The sequence below is a fragment of the Propithecus coquereli genome, unplaced genomic scaffold, assembly GCF_000956105.1.
Source record: "Propithecus coquereli isolate 6110/MARCELLA unplaced genomic scaffold, Pcoq_1.0 Scaffold247, whole genome shotgun sequence".
NCBI lineage: Eukaryota > Metazoa > Chordata > Mammalia > Primates > Indriidae > Propithecus > Propithecus coquereli.
Window position 1 is genome coordinate 1,168,529 of NW_012148030.1, and position 22,048 is coordinate 1,190,576.

The following is a 22,048-nucleotide window of genomic DNA, read 5'->3' on the forward strand; positions in this document are numbered from 1 at the left end:
AGACCCAAGATCAATTCTTACACAGGATACTAATTTGGGTCACACTGGGGAATTTTCAGTGACACAAACAAACACATAAATCTTTAAAATGTGTGTATATATATGTATATATAAACATATACATAGATTTATATTTTATATACACATACACTATTTTTAACACGTATATATTTATATATAATTTAAATGTATGTATATATATAAATATAAACATATGTACATTTTAGTAACCTTCAGTGAATTAAAATAAATAACACCAGCAAGAGTCTACCAAACAAATCACTTTGACATACAATAGGCCTCACACAGTAAACTATCTAGTAATTTCAAATCCCAGCTGGTTATCAGAATCATTAAACTTTTTAAAACTATACATTCTTAAGTCATGCCTACGATCTTTTGTATCTGAATCTTGGAGGTTGAAATACAGGAATCTGTATACTAAAACACAAAACAAAACATAAAAAAACAATCTAATGAATTCAGTTGGGGAACTGCTGGTTTACAAATATGAAAAACATCTGGCCTGACCCTGAGGGACAACATTAGAATCAGGGGCACAAAGTAGAAAATGTTTGCACGATGCCTGTGCCCCAGTAGACATATTGTTAAAGCCAATAATGACACAAAACGAAATATGCCCTAGAAGCTGTTCTTCCAGATGTGCCCAGATACGCCACTACCCAGGTAAAGGTGTAAAGTGATCAAGGGATCATATTTTTATAAGTGAAGTATCAGCATCTGCTTCCTCAAGAAAGTAACCCAAACTGGGTACCTATTACCCCAAAATGCTGGGTGAGACACCTTCAGTATTGGAGTCTTGCTTATCAAGTATCTCTTTTGTGGAAGATTTTCTCACAGTAACAAAATCCCACAGTGATCTTTATCAACATAATTTTGTGGAAAGAAAGTGTGAAGTGTTGGAGCCAGAGAGATGGATTAAAATTAGGGCTCTAACACTGAACTTACTATGTGGCATTGTTCTAGTTCCTTCAACTTTCTGAGCTTCAGATTCTTTGTCTGTAAAATGGGGATAACAGTGCCCGGCACTTACTTTTGGGGATTAGAGAACATAACATTTGTAAAGCCCTTGCACACATTCAATAATTAATGGTAGTGGTTGCTGCTATTTTTATTGAAATAATCTGTCAAGTCTCAATTGCATATACTATCATCACTGTGGTTGACTGTGCAAAGATTTCCTGGGATTTTATAAAAACCTGTCTAGACCTACAAAGAAGAAAATCGAATCACTCTTTCCACTACTTTTGTAATGGTATTTTACATTTCCTTGTCCAAAGGAGAAAGACGCTCAAGGGATAATTATCATGAATCTTAGTATTTCACAAAATATTCCTTAGATGAATCTCTCATCACTGCTTAACATTTATGATAACAATGAAATCCAGACAGTTGACTGAAGTTCAATTTCTCAAGTGCATTTTAAGTTCAACTCATTTTTGATGACATGGTACCTTCATCACAAATATGGCCTTTGTATACATCAAACTCACATAATAAGGAAGCATACTTCTAGTGTTTTTTTAAGAGAAAATCTAAGAAATTTTTTTAAAAACTTGTTTTGTCTTTAGGCTTTTTTTAATTTCTTTAAAATCTTCTGAGGAATGTTAATGTGTCAAGTACAGGCATTATAAAATATTACAAAATGTCCTAGCTCATTAACTTTACCTTGAAAATAGTGAGCACTAATAATATTAGCTAAAATTAAATTTTTATATAGAAATGCTTTATATGAATTAATTTCATTTGAAGCTCTGACTTGGGTGGGGCAAAGGCAATATATGTAACCTAAACATTTGTACCCCCATAATATGCTGAAATAAAAAAAAAGGCTAGGCACAGTGGTTGACGCCTGTAATCCTAACACTCTGAGAGGCTGAGGTAGGTGGATTGTTTGAGCTCAGGAGTTCAAGACCAGACTGAGCAAGAGCGAGACCTCGTCTCTACTAAAAATAGAAACAAATTAGCTGGACAACTAAAAATATATAGAAAAAATTAGCCAAGCATGGTGGCACCTGCCTGTAGTCCCAGCTACTTGGGAGGCTGAGGCAGAAGGATTGTTTGAGCTCAGGAGTTTGAGGTTGCTGTGAGCTAGGCTGATGCCTCGGCACTCTAGCCTAGGCAACAGAGTGAGATTCTGTCTCAAAAAAAAAAAAACCTTACAAAAAAGAAGACTTCTAAAAATAAAGTCTATTAATAAAAAGAAAAAAATGAATTAATCTCCATGACAATTCTATGGAGTCAAATATTATTTTTTCCACTTTAGTATTGAGCAAAGTGAAGCTTGGAATTATTAAGCAATCCATGTCTTGCCTGTTCCTCCTAGTTTTCCTAAGTACCACCTGGAAGTCTAGGGTCTGAAGAAACTTATCCTACACTAGAAGAGGTCAAAGATCACAGACACCAAGAAAAGAAGAGGAAGGAGACAAGAGGGAAGTGACAAGATTTCCAGTGGAAATGAAAGATGAGACCAAAATGCTTTTAGCTGGAATGGCCTGGAATGAGAACTGGATGCGTAAATGCATTCAGCTGTTAAATCTGAACTTGTACTGTTGCTTTTTAAAGCATGGTCCTATTGGACCTGTGCTCTTTTGGCTTCCCAGCAAGAGGCTGAAACTTGTTCAATGAAGTCCAGTTTTTGCTGGACCTGCCTATGGCCTCAGGCCCAGAGTTTATTAAGAGCTGCCTCTAAAAGTCAAAGATTCCCCTTTGCAAAAGCCAGAATAAGCTAGAAACATTAGAAGAGAAGATGTTTCATCTTCTCCTTTTAATTATTTGTTAAGATCTGGCTTGTTCCAGGCAAAATTAAGGGGGAACCCTGGCACCAGCTTCAGGAAAGAGGTGATAAACTTTCCCTAAGCTAATAGTCAAGATGATAGTATTAGGTTTGGGCTATGAGTTCCTGGCTGTCAATAAGAGAAGGCAAAGATGAAAAGGAAGGAAGAATGGGCAGTAAGGAATAGCCCATCACCCCTACAGCACATCTCATTTACTTTCCAGACTCCCCAAGGAGCTAGAAGCATTGATTAGACACCACCACAAATATTTATTGCAGCTTCCTCTTTCTTTGCCTAAAACAGGCTTTACGCTCACTCAGGACCAGGGGAAATGAAGGCACAGTAACATTAAATTATGTAAGTGCTCAGAGTGAGAGAAAAAAAATAGTCTTGCCTTCCTGATTCCCTGGAAAATCAAGCCTGATTGGGGAGTTTTCTGGAAGAGGTTTCTCAGTCATTTCATCAATAAGTCTCAGCATCCTGTGTTCACTCTCAGTCTGTTTTATATCATGGTTGCTATTGTTTTGTTTTGTTTTGTTTTCTGAATGCAGCTTTACCTTTTAGGATGGCCTAAGGCAGAGCAGGAACAATTGTAAGGAGTGTGTCTTTACTTTTAAAGCAGCCCCTCCTCTCCCACCGCCTACCCAGGGAGACCTGGCCCTCCAAGGGAGTGTGTCTTCTGGGGTGCTCCATGCCTTAGATCTGTCTACCACCACGGAAATTGGTCCTGGCCTTCTACCTTACAACTCTGCTAAGTAACTATGTAATTGTTTTAGATCTTCGCTATCCTTAAACCCCCAGCTCATTTGACTAAACAGATTGGAGCCACCTAAATACCTCTGTTTTGACCCTCAATTCCTCCCTCCCTTCCTTCCTTCCAACTTTCCTTCCTCCCTTTCTTCCATCCTTCCATTCTTCCATCTTTCTTTCCCTACTGTCTCTGAGAAGACCCATTCATTTTTCTGGTCCAGGATAATAGTCATTCTCTAGACTCTTCCATCTTCTCTGGGTAGATGGTCTACAAACGGTCTCCCTTAGCTATTGAAATTCCCTCCTCTTCTGGATTCTTCTCTGCAGGCAGTAATCGACAACTCTTTCCAGGTTGAGCATAGTACACAGCACATTGTATATGCTTGATTAAGAGCATATACAATGCATATATGGCAGATTGAAAAATATATATGTGGCCCTTTCCTCAAGCAGGGTGGCCAAGTTTCACAATCTCAGTAGCACCACTGTGTTTTATTCCGTGTGAATGGCATCCCTTTGAGGTACATTGGAATGGTACTGCCCTCAAATATCTTTTCTATAGCAATCATCACGGGATTCACATAAGCTTTTTAAAAAATATGGCCCTATAAAGAATGAGTGTCTTCTGAAAACCAGTTTAAAAAAGCAAGTCCATTTCCATCTAAGAAGTTTTTGAAGCAGGAATTAGGCACACCCTGAAAGTTTTAATTCCAGATTGAGGGAGAGAGGAAAATAAAATCCAAGTACAGATAACTTATCTTTACTAGAGCTCTAAGACTTTTAAATCTATAGTAGAACACGTTTGGAGTAATAGCAAAATATTTATAAAACGTCTGTGTTGGTATATTGGTTTTAAAAGAAAAAATTCCAAAACCAAATGATCCAGACACTAATCCAACAGGTTTGATTTGGGAGTTCTTTGCCAATACTGGACTTCGTGCACAGATAAATCAAATAAACTCACTGAACAAATCTTTAGAATTGCCGTTTTCAGAGCTTCAGGAATCACGAAGGAATCTAGGTGTGTAAACACACAGGATCTTAGCCTAAGCCCCTTGCCAAAACATATAAATACGTCTAGACACTCCTTCTACATGTACAAGAACCCAACATAAATCTAACTTTACAAAATGCCTTCTTTAGATACATTCTCCTAAACATGTTCCACAGACTGAGTAATTCCATTTGATGAACAAGACTACACTGAAATTTTAATCAAATGAAAGTCTAATGTAAAAAAAAGAAAGTAGTAGGGATTTAAGGTTGCACACCTACACTTCTATAGAAAAAAATGATTTTCTTATTCTTGAGCAGTATAGTTACTCTGAGCTAAAGGCAGGTCTTGTTTAAGCAGAGAACTGAATCTTCTTGCCAATTGTTTGCCAACCTAGTGAGTTGTACCAAACACACCAGTGAAAGCCAAATGTGTTGTCTTTCACTGAATTGGATCTAAGTGATTGCCACTTCATTTAATCCAGTCTTGAAAGAAACTGTGGAGCTGCTCACACGTCTAAATCAGTGGAGCCCATTCTACTAAGTGAAGTATCACAAGAATGGAAAAACAAGCACCACATGTACTCACCATCAAATTGGTATTAACTGATCAACACTTAAGTGCACATATAGTAGTAACATTCATCAGGTGTCAGGCAGAGGGCGGAGGAGAGGATGGGTATATTCACACCTAATGGGTGTGGTGTGCACCATCTGGGGGGGAAGGACATGCTTGAAGCTATGACTTGGGTGGGGCAAAGGAAATATATGTAACCTAAACATTTGTACCCCCATAATATGCTGAAATTTTAAAAAATAATAAAAATCGATCAGTGACAACTTAAGGAGGACCAGCCTCTCTCTCCCTTGCTGAAAATTTAATGACTTACTATTGCCTCTGTGTTAAAGTTCAAAATCATTTGTCTGAAAAAAATTGGTGATTTAAGTGAATTTGTGCACACGCACACACACATACACACACACTGCACTCCATCTCTGTTCCTTTGTTCTCTTTGCTTGCAATAGCTTTCCTTTCCTCATTCACCTGGCTAATTTCTATCTTTCAATTGAGACTCAGCCTGGATGGCACCTCTTTGGAGATATCTTCGCCGACCCTCCAAGTCTGGCTTAGTTATCCATTCTTTGTGTTCTTGCAGGGCTCTGCCCCCTTATAACCTAAAATCAAGTTTCTTAATTAGTTCTATTTCTTCCCAATAAGCTATAAATTCTTTGAGCACAAAAACCTCAAATCTGGCTAAGTAAGAAAATTTGTTGACTAAACAAACACCGGCTGTTAACTTATCCTTCTCCTGACCATATTTATATGTTATTTTACTATTGTCTACTTGAATAGGTTAAAAGAACAAATAATTGAATGATACTAAAGAAATGAGGATTTTCATATAAACTATATTATAGATAGCCATTCTGCTTATATTTCAATTCATATGATTCTCAATTTCCTTTAGGTTTGTGCCTTAAGGATTTTAAAGAACTGGAAAAATCTACTAAATCAACGTAATTCAGTGCAAACTATATTCAGGTTATAACCTGAATTTAGAAAGGGGTGTTGCTAATGTGGTAAGTTTTGATGAGAGTTCTCAGGTTTTGATCAAAGTAATGGACATATACAGGATAGATGGGATATAGACAGATAGAAGAAAATAAAAACAAAAACTGGCATGACTTCCTTGTGTAGAAACCTGCCAGCAGTAAAGAGGGACTTGGTGAGAAGTCTACTCTGCTAAGAACCAACTCCGGGCAAGTCCTTACCCTCTGGCCTGGTGAACCATCACGTCCTGGTGAACCAACGCCTCCTGGGATACCCTACATAGAACAAGGACAAAAAAGAGCCAACTTCACAGGAATGAGTCACCCTCTCACCCAGCTTCCCTGAAATAGATCAAGCCCTCCAAACAAACCTAATAGCATTACGATGAACCCTTTGCAACAGCTTAGTATTCAGACATTGAAGTTACTCATGGCCAAGGAATGTCCCCCATGAGAGCTCCCCCTGGGGAGCATCAGTGTGGCTCTCAGAGGCGTTTAAGGTAAATGAATATAGTTAAACAGTCTTTAATATGGAAAACACTTATTGGCAAGATCACAGTTGACGTTAAAAGCTACAGCCTTTTCCCCATTGGCAAATCTCTACATCTGAGAGCAATAGATGAAAAAAATAAAAATAATACCTGTGGACCAGGGAGGCCAGTATCTCCTTTCTCTCCTTTGTCACCTGGCATTCCCTGAATATCCAAAAGTACAGAGTTAAGTTCATGTAGTTAAACTCTTAGCCTTTTCTTTTCCCTCTGACTGTTTGAACGTTTTCAACATTAAATTGCTTTCACGTTAACATCCAAACAGAGCATATTTCACTTCTCACATATGCTATGCCATTTATGTAAACATTCCTATAGAGCTAAATGTTTATATACAGAATAGTTTCAACATGGAATATACAATCTGATATGGCTAAGCCGATACTGTAAATATATGGAAGGGAAGAGTTGAACATTTCAATATTATTTATAGTTCAGATTTTTAAAATCTCATATCTATATAGACTTGTTTTGTTTTGGCTGGAAAAATATAAAAATGGAATATAAGAATGGAAAAGAAAACACAGAACATGGCCGGTAGTAAGACCTCAACAAATGTTTAGCATTAATAGTAGTAATTACACAAATGGACATGTTAATACTTTCTAAAATATGAAAATAACATTGCAGGGCAAAACTTCTCAGCTAGGGAGACACAATCACATGTGCAAAGAGATTGCCAAAACGTGCTTGAAAGGATCTGTTTGCTTCAAATATTAATTAGAAAGATTGGTTTTATTCTTAAATCTAGATCCCTATAATAAGATTAATGAAGATCAATGAATGGAATTAAATTTGTTCTTAATGGTACAAAATAGCTTTTCAAAGAAATACAGCTATATAAAGTACAACATCAGAAACCTAAAACTCTCACTCAATGGACTGCACTTTGATGTCAGTTGAGATAAGGATCATGAATAAATGGCTTTCATTAATCTACATCAACAATTACTACAAATAAATAATGAATAACTTAAATTTGTAGAACATTTGTTACTTTCTAGATGCTATCACATCCATTAAGGATTTAGTCAAACAAGAAAAAGGGTTACACATGTTAAGCCCTGTTTTTCTTTGATAGACACACTGCTTGTGAATGTACCTACTTCCTGAGCACGTACCTGTTTGTTAAAAGATCTTCGCCATTGAGCAAAAAATTGGCTAAGGGCACAGCTAATGAATGGACTCTCAATCATTACAAAGGGACTGAGGCTCATTATTAAAGCACAGCAGACAAAAGATCATTCTTTGTAACCTCATGGAAAATTCATGATAAAACCCATCTGAATGTCTGCATACAACTTACAGGCATTCCTTGAATGGACAGACCACTTGGTCCTTGAGGTCCAGGGGGCCCCTGAGGTCCTGGAGGGCCTGTTTCACCCCTAGGGCCATCTGGTCCCTGGAAGGCAAGAGAGAAAAGTTACCCTAGAATTAGTTAGACCCCCTGATATCTAGAAGATATTTCTACTTATGGAACTCATAATTTATTTCCTTATATAACTTTTCCTAGGATGTGAAATAGTCATTGGATAACAAGACATCATCCCCCAATGGTTCACCTCCCAGGCAACACGTCATCAGGAAAACATAAGAGTAAACACACAGGGATTGCTGCAACATTTTTTTTGCATCCATAAATAAGAATGCTGTGCCAAATATGTGAGTAACTAGATCCCCCACATTCAGTAACAACTTCAAAAGGCATAACTGCTTTAAGACCACCCTCCTAGTCTGCGGAGGTTCACAATGTCTGGGTGAACTACATTCTCTCCATCTTCACTATTGTCAACTATCTACCTCAGGGGCGTTCCTCTCATTTATTGAGGACTTTGCACTTAGCCTCTATTTTCTTCCTCACCTTGATTTTGTCATCACACTATGCCTCTTCAATGTCCACCGAATGACCCTAGGCCTAATATTACTTGATTTCCTTTCTTTTCAGGATCTGACAGCAATTTCACTGCAGTGAACCTTGCCTCTATAGTTTGGAACTTCTGGTTCAGCTAAAACTACACCACATCTGTAATCTTGGACTCAGAAAATCTACTTATCTTCAACCTCTTCTTTCCCATCTCATTCTGCAACTCCAACTAAAGCTGTTCTTTAATTAAATTAAGACCTCTGCTACCTGGGTGTTGTCTTAAATGTGAGATTGGTGAATCTATGATTTGGGTCAAAGAAGAAAGAGCATAATGGGGTAAAGTGTGGGTAAACAGTGAGTGAAGACTGAGACCTGTTAAGAGTTAGGTGCATGGGAATAACCACATCGAAATGTCCAGCAGTCTGGTAGTCAGGCCAAGGTCTGAGCTGGGATGGATTTTGGAATAGTTGATGACATGTTTATGGGTGAGGTTATTAGGGAGAATGTGTTGATGGAGTGAAAGAGGAAATAGAGTGAGATGAAAATCAAGTAGAAGGGAGAGGAAGAGAAGCCTGGGACAGAATCTGAAATTAAAAAGCCTAAGAATTAGGAGAATGCAACTGGGTGGTGTAGAGATGTAGAAAAGGCCACAGGAGGAGAAAATTTCAAATACAGAAGTGTCTAATTATGTCAAATTTTGTAAAGATCTCAAATAAGAATTAAACCAAAGCTCATGGAACTGGTAATAGCAAGTAATTCGTGACTTTAATGAGAGAAACTTCATAGGATTTCTAGGGGAACAGAAATCACATGTGGTTGAGAATAATCTGGGAGTCGAGGATGTGGGAGCCCTGAATGACAACTATTCTTACAAGAAGCATGTGTAAGAGGAAGGGAGAGAGAGCTAGAGTTTTAAAAATATAAAAGGAGGAGATGAGGCAATTTATAAATATTACTAAGTATTTATAATAGTTTAATAATATATCATTTTAATAGATAATTGTTTAATAATATAGTATTGAGGAATTGAAACTAGAGTAGAAGGGCAGAAAGTAGGTGATCCCATTTGATTCTGTAATATATGAGACAAAGATCACTAAGAGAGACCAGCAGTAAGATTGCTTTGTGCTTCCAAATTCTTATTATTTGTGGGGCAACAAAATAAAAAATGTTTAATAATACATATCAGGGCTTTCCATATCAAAAGTATTAAACTATACTTTTACAGTTCCTACACTGTCCACACTGGTGGACCTGTGAGCATCCTTTGTTAAATAAGACATTTTTTCCAAAAACTACTACATACTTGTATCTGTGATTCTCAAAATCATTACACAGAAATCACCGTATCAGTAGCAGTCTTGCGGGAATGGATAATTGGAGGAAATGGGTGAATCATGGGATTACTAAACATCTATGAACTAATTTATCATCATGATTAGAACCACCATCCATTAAGGATTTAGTTAAATGAAAATAAAAGGGCTCTAGCTGTTAAGCCCTGTTTTTCTTTGATGGACACACTGTTACGAGAATGTCAGAAAACAATGGAATCGTGCAGATAGAAGTGTTGGGACAGGGAGCCAGAATGTACAGGAGCTCCAGGGCCCTGCCCTTGGATAAAACTGAGGAAGCCCCAGGACATCCTTATTTGAGAAGAGGCCTGCAACCACTGGCCTTTCTTAAAGCACCATAAGAGATGGACCCAAGTAAGATACATCAAGTCTATCTCAGAAAACAAAATAAAAAAACAAAAAAGGAGACATGTTATGGTCTGAGTTTTGAATTGGCTAGTACCTGATTAATTATCTTTAGCCCTCTTTCATTTACTTCTTTTTTATCCCCATATGTTCCCCTACCTTGTTTCATCTGTTTCCAACTTTTTAGCAAAATGTCTCGTGTATTTTTTTCTCCACGAATAAATGCTATGCAAATTTAATAAGTAAGCCTATTGCAGCAGTAAGTCAAAGAGATCACGTGGAGCAACATGGTGAAAATGAGATGGAAAGTCAAATTACAAAGCATCTTGAAGGCCATGCCAAAGAGGGTGAGTTGTATTCTTAAGGCAATAGCACATGTCTGCAGGTTTTTAATATGATCCACTATAAACTTTAAGAAAATTAATTTGGGGGCAGACGTGAAGAATCAATTGAAAAATCAAGCCATGGGGGATAGGAGACTAATTATAAGATTTGCCAAAAGCCAGATAGAAGATGGTGAGGCCTGAACTCAATTAGTGGCTGGGCTTGTGCCAGTCCTTAGGATGCTTTTGTGCAAAGTAGAAAAATGTATGTTTTGACATGGCTTGGTCCTATTGGCTGGTGACTTTATACAGTGTACAACCTGAGCCACCACACTTGGTGACCATGGGCAGTGAGAATAGAAAATGGACTGCATGTTTGATCACACATAGTGGCAAGGGAGGAAGAAGAGTCCAAAGCCTGAGAAATTATCTGGAAGGGAAAGATGAACAAGAGAGAGAACTACTTTGGAGACTAAAGCACTCAGAACATTGACACTCTTATTTCTGACCCAAAAACCTTTCTTTTCACCGAGTTAGTAAATATTCTTTTTGAATAAAAAGCATAGTCTTTAAAAATAAGGGAAATGGGTTAGACATAACTTTCATAAAAATATAAGGAGCTTTAAATGGGAAGGGTAAATTAAGTCATACTTAACTCCAAAATGACGGCTAGTTTGAGAGGGAGAGCGTGCGTGCAAGCGCGTATGTTACCTTTGGGCCCGGTTCACCTTGTTGGCCTTTTGGTCCTCGGAGTCCTGGACCACCCTGGCAAATAGATGTTAAGTATTAGCTCAAAGACAAGTCTAAAAATAGTATATTTCATTCATTTTTCTTAGTAATATGAATTATGTTATTATTATTTTATATCAAGGCCAACACATGTAATGTAATGGTAACATTCAACATAATCTTTAACTGGAAATTTGCTGCCCAACCCCAGCCCTTTCTATGGACAACTTTCTATGCCAAATCCTTTTAAATCTTGAAAAACTTGTAGAATTTATTTATTTAGTGATTATAGAAGACTACTGTTACTAATGTATGCAAAGAATAAAATACACTGTTAATCTAAAATTAGGTATGGTTATGCCATAATTTTGAGATGACTCAATTAAAGTGTAAAAAACACACAAAAGTAGCAACGATTTAATATTCTCTATTTACACAGAAAAAAAGTCAATTAGTTTAGTGTTTCTGAAACTTCTGTCATCTGCATTTCCTCTCAAGATTTTTGCCATATTAATGCACTATCTACACTATTATTTAATAGCAGTTTTCTTTATATAGATACCTATTTACATACAGTATAAATATGTGTATGTATTCTTTGTATATGTTTATATGTGTCTAAATGTATATATCTATACTCTCTGAATATTTCAATGGACTCACTATTTCACTTCAATTTATTTTAAAAGCAAATATAGCATTACAGTAAATGGAAAAATGTATCACTTGCTAAAACTATAAGGTAACATTAAAAATAAATATACTATAAGTGATTTTATTAAATTTAGCTGGATTTTGTTCCTGTTGAAGTCTGTGAACCAAGCATTTGCTCTTTGACAAAAAGGGAGATGGACAAGTACCAGCAGGGCCATGTGGGCACCAGACAGAATTTCCCTTTCACCTAAGCAGAAGGATTGAAAGATCACTGAAAACAGAATAACTTTCTGTCTGTGTGATTCCAATTTATTTCATGCTATGTCCAGGATTACTGAAAATGATTTTGTATACCATCCACAGAACACTTATGTCACTTGGGAAAATACTGGATCTAGTGATCTTAAGAGTTTCTCCCAGCCTATTTTTTAAAAAATCATTTAAATGTACTCCCTCCTCACTATCAGTTGGTTGCTCATTTTCCAGATTTTAAAAATACAATTATAAAATTTCATTTTATGTAATGTGCACATGTGTTTACAGAAAATACTGTCTATAATATTTGGTATTATTTGATGTGTACAGTTATGCGATATCACATTTTTACACAGTTCTGAGTTTTTTAACTTAATAAGCCTTAGAGATTTTTTAATTTTATTACATACAGATCTAACTCATTTTTCTTAACATTTGCGTAGTTGTCTTAACCTTAGATATAAATCAGTTTGTTTAATCATTCTTCTATTATTGGATAATTTGGTGGTTTTTTCCTCACGAGCTTTTGCTATATAAATAATGCTTTAATTAACATCTTTACATATCCTTTAAGTAAAAATGTTACAATTTCTCAGAAGATACCAAGAAGTAGAATTATAAGTGAAATTTGACAAATATGCAGATATATTATCAAATTCCATTCCAAAATAGCTGTGCCAGTTTATATATCCATCAACAGTTTGAGAATACCTGTTTCCCTAAATTTTAATCAACACTGAATATAGTCAAACTACATTCTTACCAACCTCACTGGTAAAACATAATATCTTACTATTGTTTTAACTTTCATTTCCCTGAAAACTATTATAATTGTACATCTTTTCATAACTTTTGTTTATCTGCATTTTATCCTCACTATGACTACCTATTAATACACTTTACCCAGTTTTCCATTGGGTTACATGTCTTTTTTTCTTTTTTTTTTTGAGACAGAGTCTCACTGTCTTGCCTGGGCTAGAGTGCCGTGGCGTCATCTTAGCTCACAGCAACCTCAAACTCCTGGGCTCAAGCGATCCTCCTGCCTCAGCCTCCCAAGTAGCTGGGACTACAGGCATACGCCACCATGCCCGGCTAGTTTTTTGTATATATTTTTAGTTGTCCAATTAATTTCTTTCTATTTTTAGTAGAGACGGGGTCTTGCTCTTGCTCAGGCTGGTTTCGAACTCCTGAGCTCAAACAATCCGCCCGCCTCGGCCTCCCAGAGAGCTAGGATTACAGGCGTGAGCCACTGCGCCCGGCCCGTCTTTTTTTCTTTAATGTGTAGCAATTCTTCATATATAGTCATGCATCACTCAACAATGGAGATGCAGTCTGAGAAATGTATTGTTACGCAGTTTTGTCACTGTGCAAACATCACAGAGTGTACTTACACAAACTTAGATGTTATATATATATGTATTTTTTTATTTATACATATTTCTTTAATATGGAAAACCAAACATCCCAGCACCATTACTGAATATCAATCATTTCCCCTACATGATCTGCAATGCCAATATCAAGTGTCATATATCAGATTTCTATATATGCTCCATTATAATCTTATGGAACAACCATTGTATACATGGTCCATTGTTGACTGAAACATTGTTATGCAGTGCATGACTGTATTTGAATATTATACCTTTAACTGTTATATATAATAAATACATATATATGTCATATATGTGGCAAATATTTTTTTCCAATGTGTCAGACATTGATGGCTGGCTACATAAGAGCCTTTTTGACCCCTTTCTCTCTTTTATGCCTGATACTATAAAGGCCAAGAAAAGACAGATATTTGCTTTCCCAGATTTTCTTTGCAACCAGGAATGGTCATGTTAACCAGTTTTGGCCAATTGGATCAAGAAGCAACAAGCCTAAAGAAAAAGCAATGTGGGCAGCTGGAGCAAGCTCAGGTCCTTGATGAAGATCTCAAGAAGCCTCAATTGGTCTTCAGACCATCTACCTCTAAAGCTTTTGTTGAGCAAACAATAAATGCCATTGTTCTAATAACTTACTCCACCATGTTAGCCAAATTTTCTGTTCCTTGCAGCCTAATGCATCCCAGTTAACATACTCAGTCTGTCACAACTCTTTAATTTTATTTGTGTGTCTTAAATGGTTGGTTTCCAACTGAAGATTTTATGCAAATATGACTGTTTATCTCACAGATATATATGCTAGAAGCATCAAGTCTAAAAGTCAGGGACCATTTTACACTTCTAACTTACTTTCCACCTTATCCCTGACCCTCATCACTGAGTATATAACAAGAATTCAGCAAATATTTGAGAATGAAAACATCCATCTTTTTAATAAGAAAGGGTTAATCTAGGCAAAGAGAATACGGTTCTTCCACCCATGGCTTCCTGCAGATCTTTACAGTTTTTATTGGCACATCACACTACTATGTAAATTCTTGAATGAGAAAATAATCAAAGCTATGTTCAAACACCAGACAGGATTTATTACATATTGCTTGGGATACTATTTTTAATTAGTTTATTATACTATATTTAGAATATAAAATTTCAATATCTGAAAGTTTTGAAATATTTGAAAATTTGAATTGCTTTTTTTCTCATTTTACATCTTTGTTTCCCTCAGAGCTCAGCCCTTCTGTTTCACTTCTCTGCTGCTTTTTCTCATTAGAAAGTTTGATGCTTAGATCATAAATAAATATTGTATGACTTGTTCTAGCAGTATTGCAGATGAAAAAACTTGAAAACCCTCCAGCTATGAATGTTTATTTTTGCAGGCTAAAATAAAATAAACATTATTGTAATTAAGAACTGAATCCTTAAGTACCAAGGATAAAGAAGAAATTAAAAAAAAAAAAAACAAAACATTGTATACTCATGCACTGAGACTGCCCTCAGGGAGGATGGGAAAGATGGTTGAGGCTTGCTGCAAAGCTTGTATTTTAGAGCCCACACAAAGCATTGTAACATGAATTTGGGCCTATGATAAGTGATGAAAGGGTTGAATATGAAGCATTCTTTAAAACTGAAGAACTTGAATGGCTACACTCTAAATGAGCTCACTATTAGGTGGATGTTCATCCACTAGGTGGATGAACAAAATGTTCTTTAGGTATGGGTACAGTAGATAATTTCTCCCCTGAGCAATACTACCTAGGAACTGATTCTCATATAATCTGGGGACCAGAATTTTCACTACCCATGAGGATCAAAACAAAATTCCAGTCAAATCTTTAAAGTGGTTTTTAGTTGATTGTACACCCAAGAGCTTAGCAGAGCAGACATAGACATTCTCTGAAGGAATAAAGTTCAAACACAAGATCAAAATATTCCCAAAGAAAAAGTTTCAAATAATGTAAACTAATACACACTCACACACACACACACACACACACACACACACACACACACACTAAAAAAATGTGGAGACAAGTTACCATGAATAAAATCAGCAGAAAAACAAATGGTAGAATCAGAACCACATACATTGCAAATTTTGGAAATATCAAATAAAAATATAAGCTATATTTAACATATTTAGAGAAAAATTGTTTTGAAAGTATGACAAAGAAAAGATGATACAAATTACCAGGAAGATTTAAAAAGGTTAACTATTAATAGATCAGCTATAAAGTATAGTTTTCAAACTAGTGGAGGGGAACAGAAAAGAATGAAAATAAAAGCAAAAAGTGAAAACAAAAGTAAATAAATAAAATTTCAACAAAGCATGATATACACACGTGGGCACACACACACACAGACATATACACATACAGAACAAATAAAAAAGCAAAAACTAAGGAATTAAGAAAAAACTAGAAAGCAAAACTTAAGGCTGTGGATGTAAATCCAAATAGGTCAATTATCATAAACAACAGAATGGACTAACCTACAAAAAGAAAAACTGTAAAAACAGATTAAGAGCAAAATCCAGGCCTATGCTATTTAAAGAGAAACTTCTAAAATACAGACATGGAAATGTTGCAAATAATTGGATGAAAAATATATATATATACCAGAAAAGGAATCCAAAATACAAATACTGAAACTATATTAATATTAGACAAATCAGACTTGAGGAAAAAAGTATTACTGAAGTTAAATGGTTCGGTCCACAATGATGCTCATGGCAAGTCAATAAGAAGATTACTGCTCAAAATTTTTGGACATTTTAACATAGTCTTAGGATATATAATGCAGAATTATGAAGAGACTTTGACAAATTGACAAACGGAGTGGAAGATTTTAAACTCTGTCTCTCAGTAATATATACTATTATACATAATAGCATCACCACCCTAAATTGTAGTTTTTATAATCTTTTCTAGGTTTGAAATGTTTCATAATTAAACATGAATTTATTTAAAATGTTGCAAAAATGTGTATATTTTTAATTTGGCAAAGAAAACAAGGGAAATAAAACAGTCTGTGATTAACACAGGTCAAGTCAGCTCTACCTCCAAAACCTATTCAAGTAGACCTTTGTGAGCATGCTCAGAACCCAGTCCCTAATTATTGCCTTCTGCTGGGTTTGAAGGCTTATTCCTGAAAATACATGCAGACTTTCTCTGAGGCCATCAGTGACATATACATATATGTGTGGTGAACAAACTTTGGCCATAGGTCAGTGAACCTCTAATATTCTGAAAGAAAAGCATCTAGTCCTTTTCATGTCTTAGTGCACCTAATCATTCTTGATGCCTACGCTGCTATGTCAGAGATTCTGCATTTTTAACAAGTATTCCCGGTGATTTTGATATCAGCAACACTTTGATAAACCACAGGATAGCATATAATATTGCTTTTTATTATTCTGGAGCCTGAAGGAGAATATGGAACACAGTTAAAAATAAATCTGTTTTCAATTCCCAGATTAAACTAAACACATCACTTTACATTGAATTAAAGTTTTATAATGCACATAGTACTTAAAGCATTAAGTACTATCTTAAAGCATTCAATATTATCTCGTGTATTCCTCACAATACCAGTAAAAGAGGTGGGTACTATTTTATACATGAGGAAATGGAAGTTCACAGTGGTTCAATGACTCACCTAGTCTTAATATTTAAATTTAATGCTTCTACTATTCATTGCTCCACACCTGCTTCTTTGGGACAAAGAGTCTTTTGTCCCCCGCCCAAAAAAAAACAAAAAACAAAACTGAGTTCTACATCCAGAGTTTAAAACAATGTTCTCTGGGCCAGAGATAAAGGAGAAACTTCTGGAATATATTTTAGATACATTCAGCAGAGTCGCTGCCTTTTTGTTCAGCTCACGAAATATGGTGCACAAATGGAGGAAAGTTATGTTGGTAAAGCCAACGTGGAGTGAGCTCCCACACTGCAAGCTAGCTGTCGGTGTGGGTTATCCACGGCGCACACGCTGACAGTGCCAGGCTGCCTCTGCCAATCAACGTGCAAGCACAAGTCAGGCACGAGAATACTCCTCCTGCAAGGTCTGGGTTTCTTTATTTGCTCCTGCATCTTTTCCTTTGTCTTTCTTTCTTGTTACATTTGCCATTTCTGACCACAGAACAGCTGTAACATCCTTATCTTAAAGACACACTGATAACGCCAGGTTAGCAGGTTAGAAATAAAATGAGCATTTAAATGTACCACAAAAAAAAAAAAAATTTATCATGGTAAAATCAAAGATAGTGTAATTATTTACACATATTCATATTTCACAAAAATGTTTTTCTCTCTTCCTCTTTCTCTTTCCTTCCTTCCTTCTTTCTCTCCCTCCCTCCTTCCTTTCTTCCTTTTTTTCTTTTTTTTTCCCTGTAGGAAGATCTACAGGAAGCTTTCTGTAGTGAAAAACCGCATACTCAGGTGGAATACTTTCCCTGGTGAATTAAAAATCTTCCCTTCACATATACATTTTGACACAGAATGAGCAAAAGAACAGTATGAAAATCTTATAGTTACAAGTAGAGGGGCCAATTTGAAACATTCACACAGAAAATAAACCACAGCAGATTAAAGGGCAGATGTTGAATACATGCCAGGATGAGAGAGAATATGGCACAGTGGCGACGAGTATCATCTCTAGGAGTCACGGAAACTTGGATTTGAAGCCCAGCTCCTCCAAGCTGTGCTCTTTAGCCAAGTTACTTAATGTCTCTGTGCCTCAGTTTACTCATAGGATTAAGTGAGTAACAGCAATTCAGTACAGTAGACAGCACATATTAGACACATAAGTGATAGTTACTAACATTATTAAGGAACATTTAAGGCCAAACTAGGCAAGACTTACTGGTGGGCCTGCTGGTCCTAGAGCCACTTCATTGGTTTCAGAACAGGAGCAGGAATGTGGAAGGTCTGGGCAGGACTCATCATCCCTCTGAAAAGAAAAATAAAAATAGCACAACCGTAAACAAGACAGTTCACACAAATGCCTTATTGACTCAAAGAAAATACTTTGATTTAAGACATTTTTAGATTTTTAAGTGTTTATTAGTATAGAAAGGCAGAGTGTATTCGCTCCTAATTACAAAATCTTTTTTTGTAACAGAAAATGGATGAGTGCCTAGTGAGTCATTGATGATCACTATTATTAAAAGATGTTGCTAAAATTAGTTTGGAAATCCAGATGAAGAAACAAAGTCAGAAGTGGGTGCAAAAAAATCCTTGTCACTATTTAATTCAGTTGGAGTAACAGTGCTCTGTGAACAAAAGGTCCTAGAAATGTTCTTTATACTACAATATTTTTTCTGTTTTGAAGGATCAAAGAAAACTTGTTGGAATGTTCTATCAAAACAACTGCATCTATACTAATACAAAACCAAAAACAAGAAAAAAGAGCCCCCAAAACAAAACAAAAAAAAAACAAAATAAAAGCAGTGTTTAAATACATCAGCAACTCCCTGTGACAATTTCAACAAATGGTCACATTCTTTGGTTGAAAATAAGAAAAACATCATGATGTTGATCTAAGGCTTTGGAATGGGAGAACATTTTTCTTCTTTCTGGGCGAATTTTATTGTCACGTGACATTACAAGCTAGATTATTAATGGAAGGCTGAATGTATCTGAATGAGTTACTGGAATGTAGAGAAAGACAGAACACCTGCTAACAGCTATTGAATAATTCGTAAATATCCCATGTGCAGCAGCAGCCAAAATGAACTCAGCGCTGGGATAAGAAATTACAGAACTTCAGAGAGTCCATCAATCCCTTTGGATAGAGAGAAAATGAACCTCATTATTTAAGACTTTAGGGGAAAGTAAAGTTAGAGCCAAATAGAACACAGATGATAGTAAACTCACTAAATTTAAAGTAATCCGAGTCTCTGAAATGTTCACAACACAAACCCCCCAAAATATTGAGCAAATGGCCTGTGTATACTGTATATACTTTTCTCTAAGTGTTGGACAATAGTCAAAGATTTCAGTTCACTTGATCTTAGCCAGAAGCCTGAGAAGCAATCAGAGATTTCAGTTCAAACTGCCTGCTAACACATCTGGCCTGACATCTGGCCAGACAGAAATACAAACTTAAGTATTCTAAAAGACCTCAAAATATGAATGACAATGGGCCACCTGTGACCAGAGACTTAGTGATGGTTTTGCTATTGCTGCTGGCTCTGTCTCTACTAGTGTTTTCCCACTATGGAATTTATGCCACTTCAGTGAGAGAAGTGAAAGGAAAAGCAATGAGAAGGGCTCCAGTCCTTCCTAGGGAAAGTGGTGATCACATCTTTGCTTGATACAACAAAGGATTCTGAGTGTTTCTCCTTCCAATTTCTAATCTACCTGCACTTAAGCATAACATCAAGGTGTCTCTTATTTCATTTATCACCAGAGTTTACTAGAAACTTATTTTGATAAGGAAAGAGTAAATTAATTCCTTCTCAAACACAGGCTGCCGTGAATTTAATGCCTGCAATAGATGTTGTGATCTGGTATAAAGTCTTGTAAAGTCAAATCTCGTAGACTCCATGGAGGCTTCCCCACACTCATTCTCCAGGTTTAATTATTAAGACATGGCTACTGTCCAACCATGACAGGGGTCACCCATGCCAGCCTACTTGCCCTAAGAATCCTAAGCTATGAATCTATTTTTCTGTTTTTATATATACAGGTGTACCCTCAGGAATCACATTTGGTATAAATGACAAAATCATGCTAAGCTTTCTAGGAGCATCATATACAGTTTATAGAGATTATGACTACAGCTCCAAAATTGTATATCAAACTGCCCTGGGGTGCTATATTGAACTCACGGGAATCCTGTGAATGTTTTAGAAATTTAAGAAAAACACAGCAATATCTGTCACCCATTGGACTTCATGTGAACAGCTAGCTCTAGTTAGTTCATAGTTTCAACATTAGATTTTGAAATACTATTTTTTTGATGATGTCCTATATTTGAAAATATAGTTGCTGTGATGAAAGGCAAGTACCATGGAAAAAAACAACGTGGAAGAAGAAGTGAGGATGGTGATGCCCAAACTGATTCCAAGACACGAGAAACGCTGCAGGTCCCAGTAGGCACACACATCCCATTAGTAAGGAATTGTGGGAATTTGAGAGTAAAATAAAAGCATCATTTTTTTTCTTTCAAATTTAGGTGTTTTTTTTTTTAATATGGCTACTGAGTTGTTAGGACGTGGATATTTAGTAAGATATTTTGACCTATTTATTTCATAAATGGAACTGTAAGGTATTTCTTTTGTCCTAGGGATGCCATAAAAAAACGTCGAGACAACAGGGACTTTGTGAACCACAAAATTTGGGAACATTCTGGACTGTGTGCACATGGCACCCCCTGAACTGTGCAATTCACACCATATGTGATCGTATGTTACACATATGAAATCTTGTCGATTTCAGCCGCTCCTCCTTCTTAACCTCTTCCTAATTTTCATTATCATCGCAATGAATTTTCTATGATATGAGTGTGAAAGAATAGCATCTCATTTTCAGAGAAAATTAAATACAATTTTTAAAAATTTCAATAGAGATGGAAGAATTCTTACCAGGCCTGGAAGTTCACAGCATTTGTCTTTATTGGCCCATGATGTGGAGCAAACAATATCAAACATCTGTAACTGGAACTACAATTTAAAAAGAAAATTGTCATTTAATAAAAGATACATAAATTATCCGTATAACTATAATGATTTCATGCTACATATTACATAATAGAACACCAACAAATTTATAACACATTACAGTAAGTAAATCAGAAGGTAACTCCAACAATAACAAATTAATTTTCTTCCTCAAGCATATAGTGATCTAAGATTTTGTCTATAATTACTCCTTCAACCATGCAAACTCCCTTCTTATCACAACCTCCCCTTCCCATCTCTACCAAAAGAGTAAGCTCAGCTCCTCTGTTAAGGCTTTCCTTGCAAAACTCACCTCAGGTACTCCCAAACGCCTCTGTAATCGCACAACACTCCCTGTGTCTCTTTCACAGCACACCTCCCACTCTACAATACAATTATTTGTATTATCTCCTCCTTAGACTCTTCAGAAGACAGGGAAATGCTCATCTGTGTGTCACCTATCATAATATGTGGCGTATAACAAGCATTGAGGAAGGCTTATTGAATTAATTCTTATTTCATTCCTTTATGCATACACTCAGCAAATTTTTCTTCCATGCATAACATAAGCCACATACTATGTGCACTTTTAGGATACAAAAATTTCAAAAATCATAGTCTTGCCCCAGAAAAACTTACACGGAGTAAGGAGACAGGCACATAAATATGGACACAACATGGTAAGTGTTACTACAGATTTACATTTGGTATTGTGAGAATGTGAGCTAAATGTATTTCTGTTTAAGCCATTGATCATGTCATAAATATTTAGACAATCTTGCTCCTTACGCAGTCTTGTTCCATTCACGGATGTTGGTGATAACTCAATGTACATGTT

The 22,048-nt window shown here is 36.1% G+C and overlaps 1 protein-coding gene across 1 annotated transcript in view; it reads right to left on the bottom strand.

The window, feature by feature from the left end:
• The window catches only part of COL14A1 (collagen, type XIV, alpha 1), a 220,417-nt gene that overhangs the window by 42,312 nt on the left and 156,057 nt on the right, over positions 1-22,048 (bottom strand). Inside the window, exons 28-33 of the mRNA XM_012646547.1 lie at positions 21,136-21,213; positions 18,411-18,497; positions 11,239-11,292; positions 7,947-8,042; positions 6,734-6,787; positions 6,315-6,368 (exon numbers count right to left, since the gene is read on the bottom strand). Coding sequence (XP_012502001.1) covers positions 6,315-6,368; positions 6,734-6,787; positions 7,947-8,042; positions 11,239-11,292; positions 18,411-18,497; positions 21,136-21,213 — 423 coding nt within the window. The remainder of the gene's footprint in view (positions 1-6,314; positions 6,369-6,733; positions 6,788-7,946; positions 8,043-11,238; positions 11,293-18,410; positions 18,498-21,135; positions 21,214-22,048) is intronic.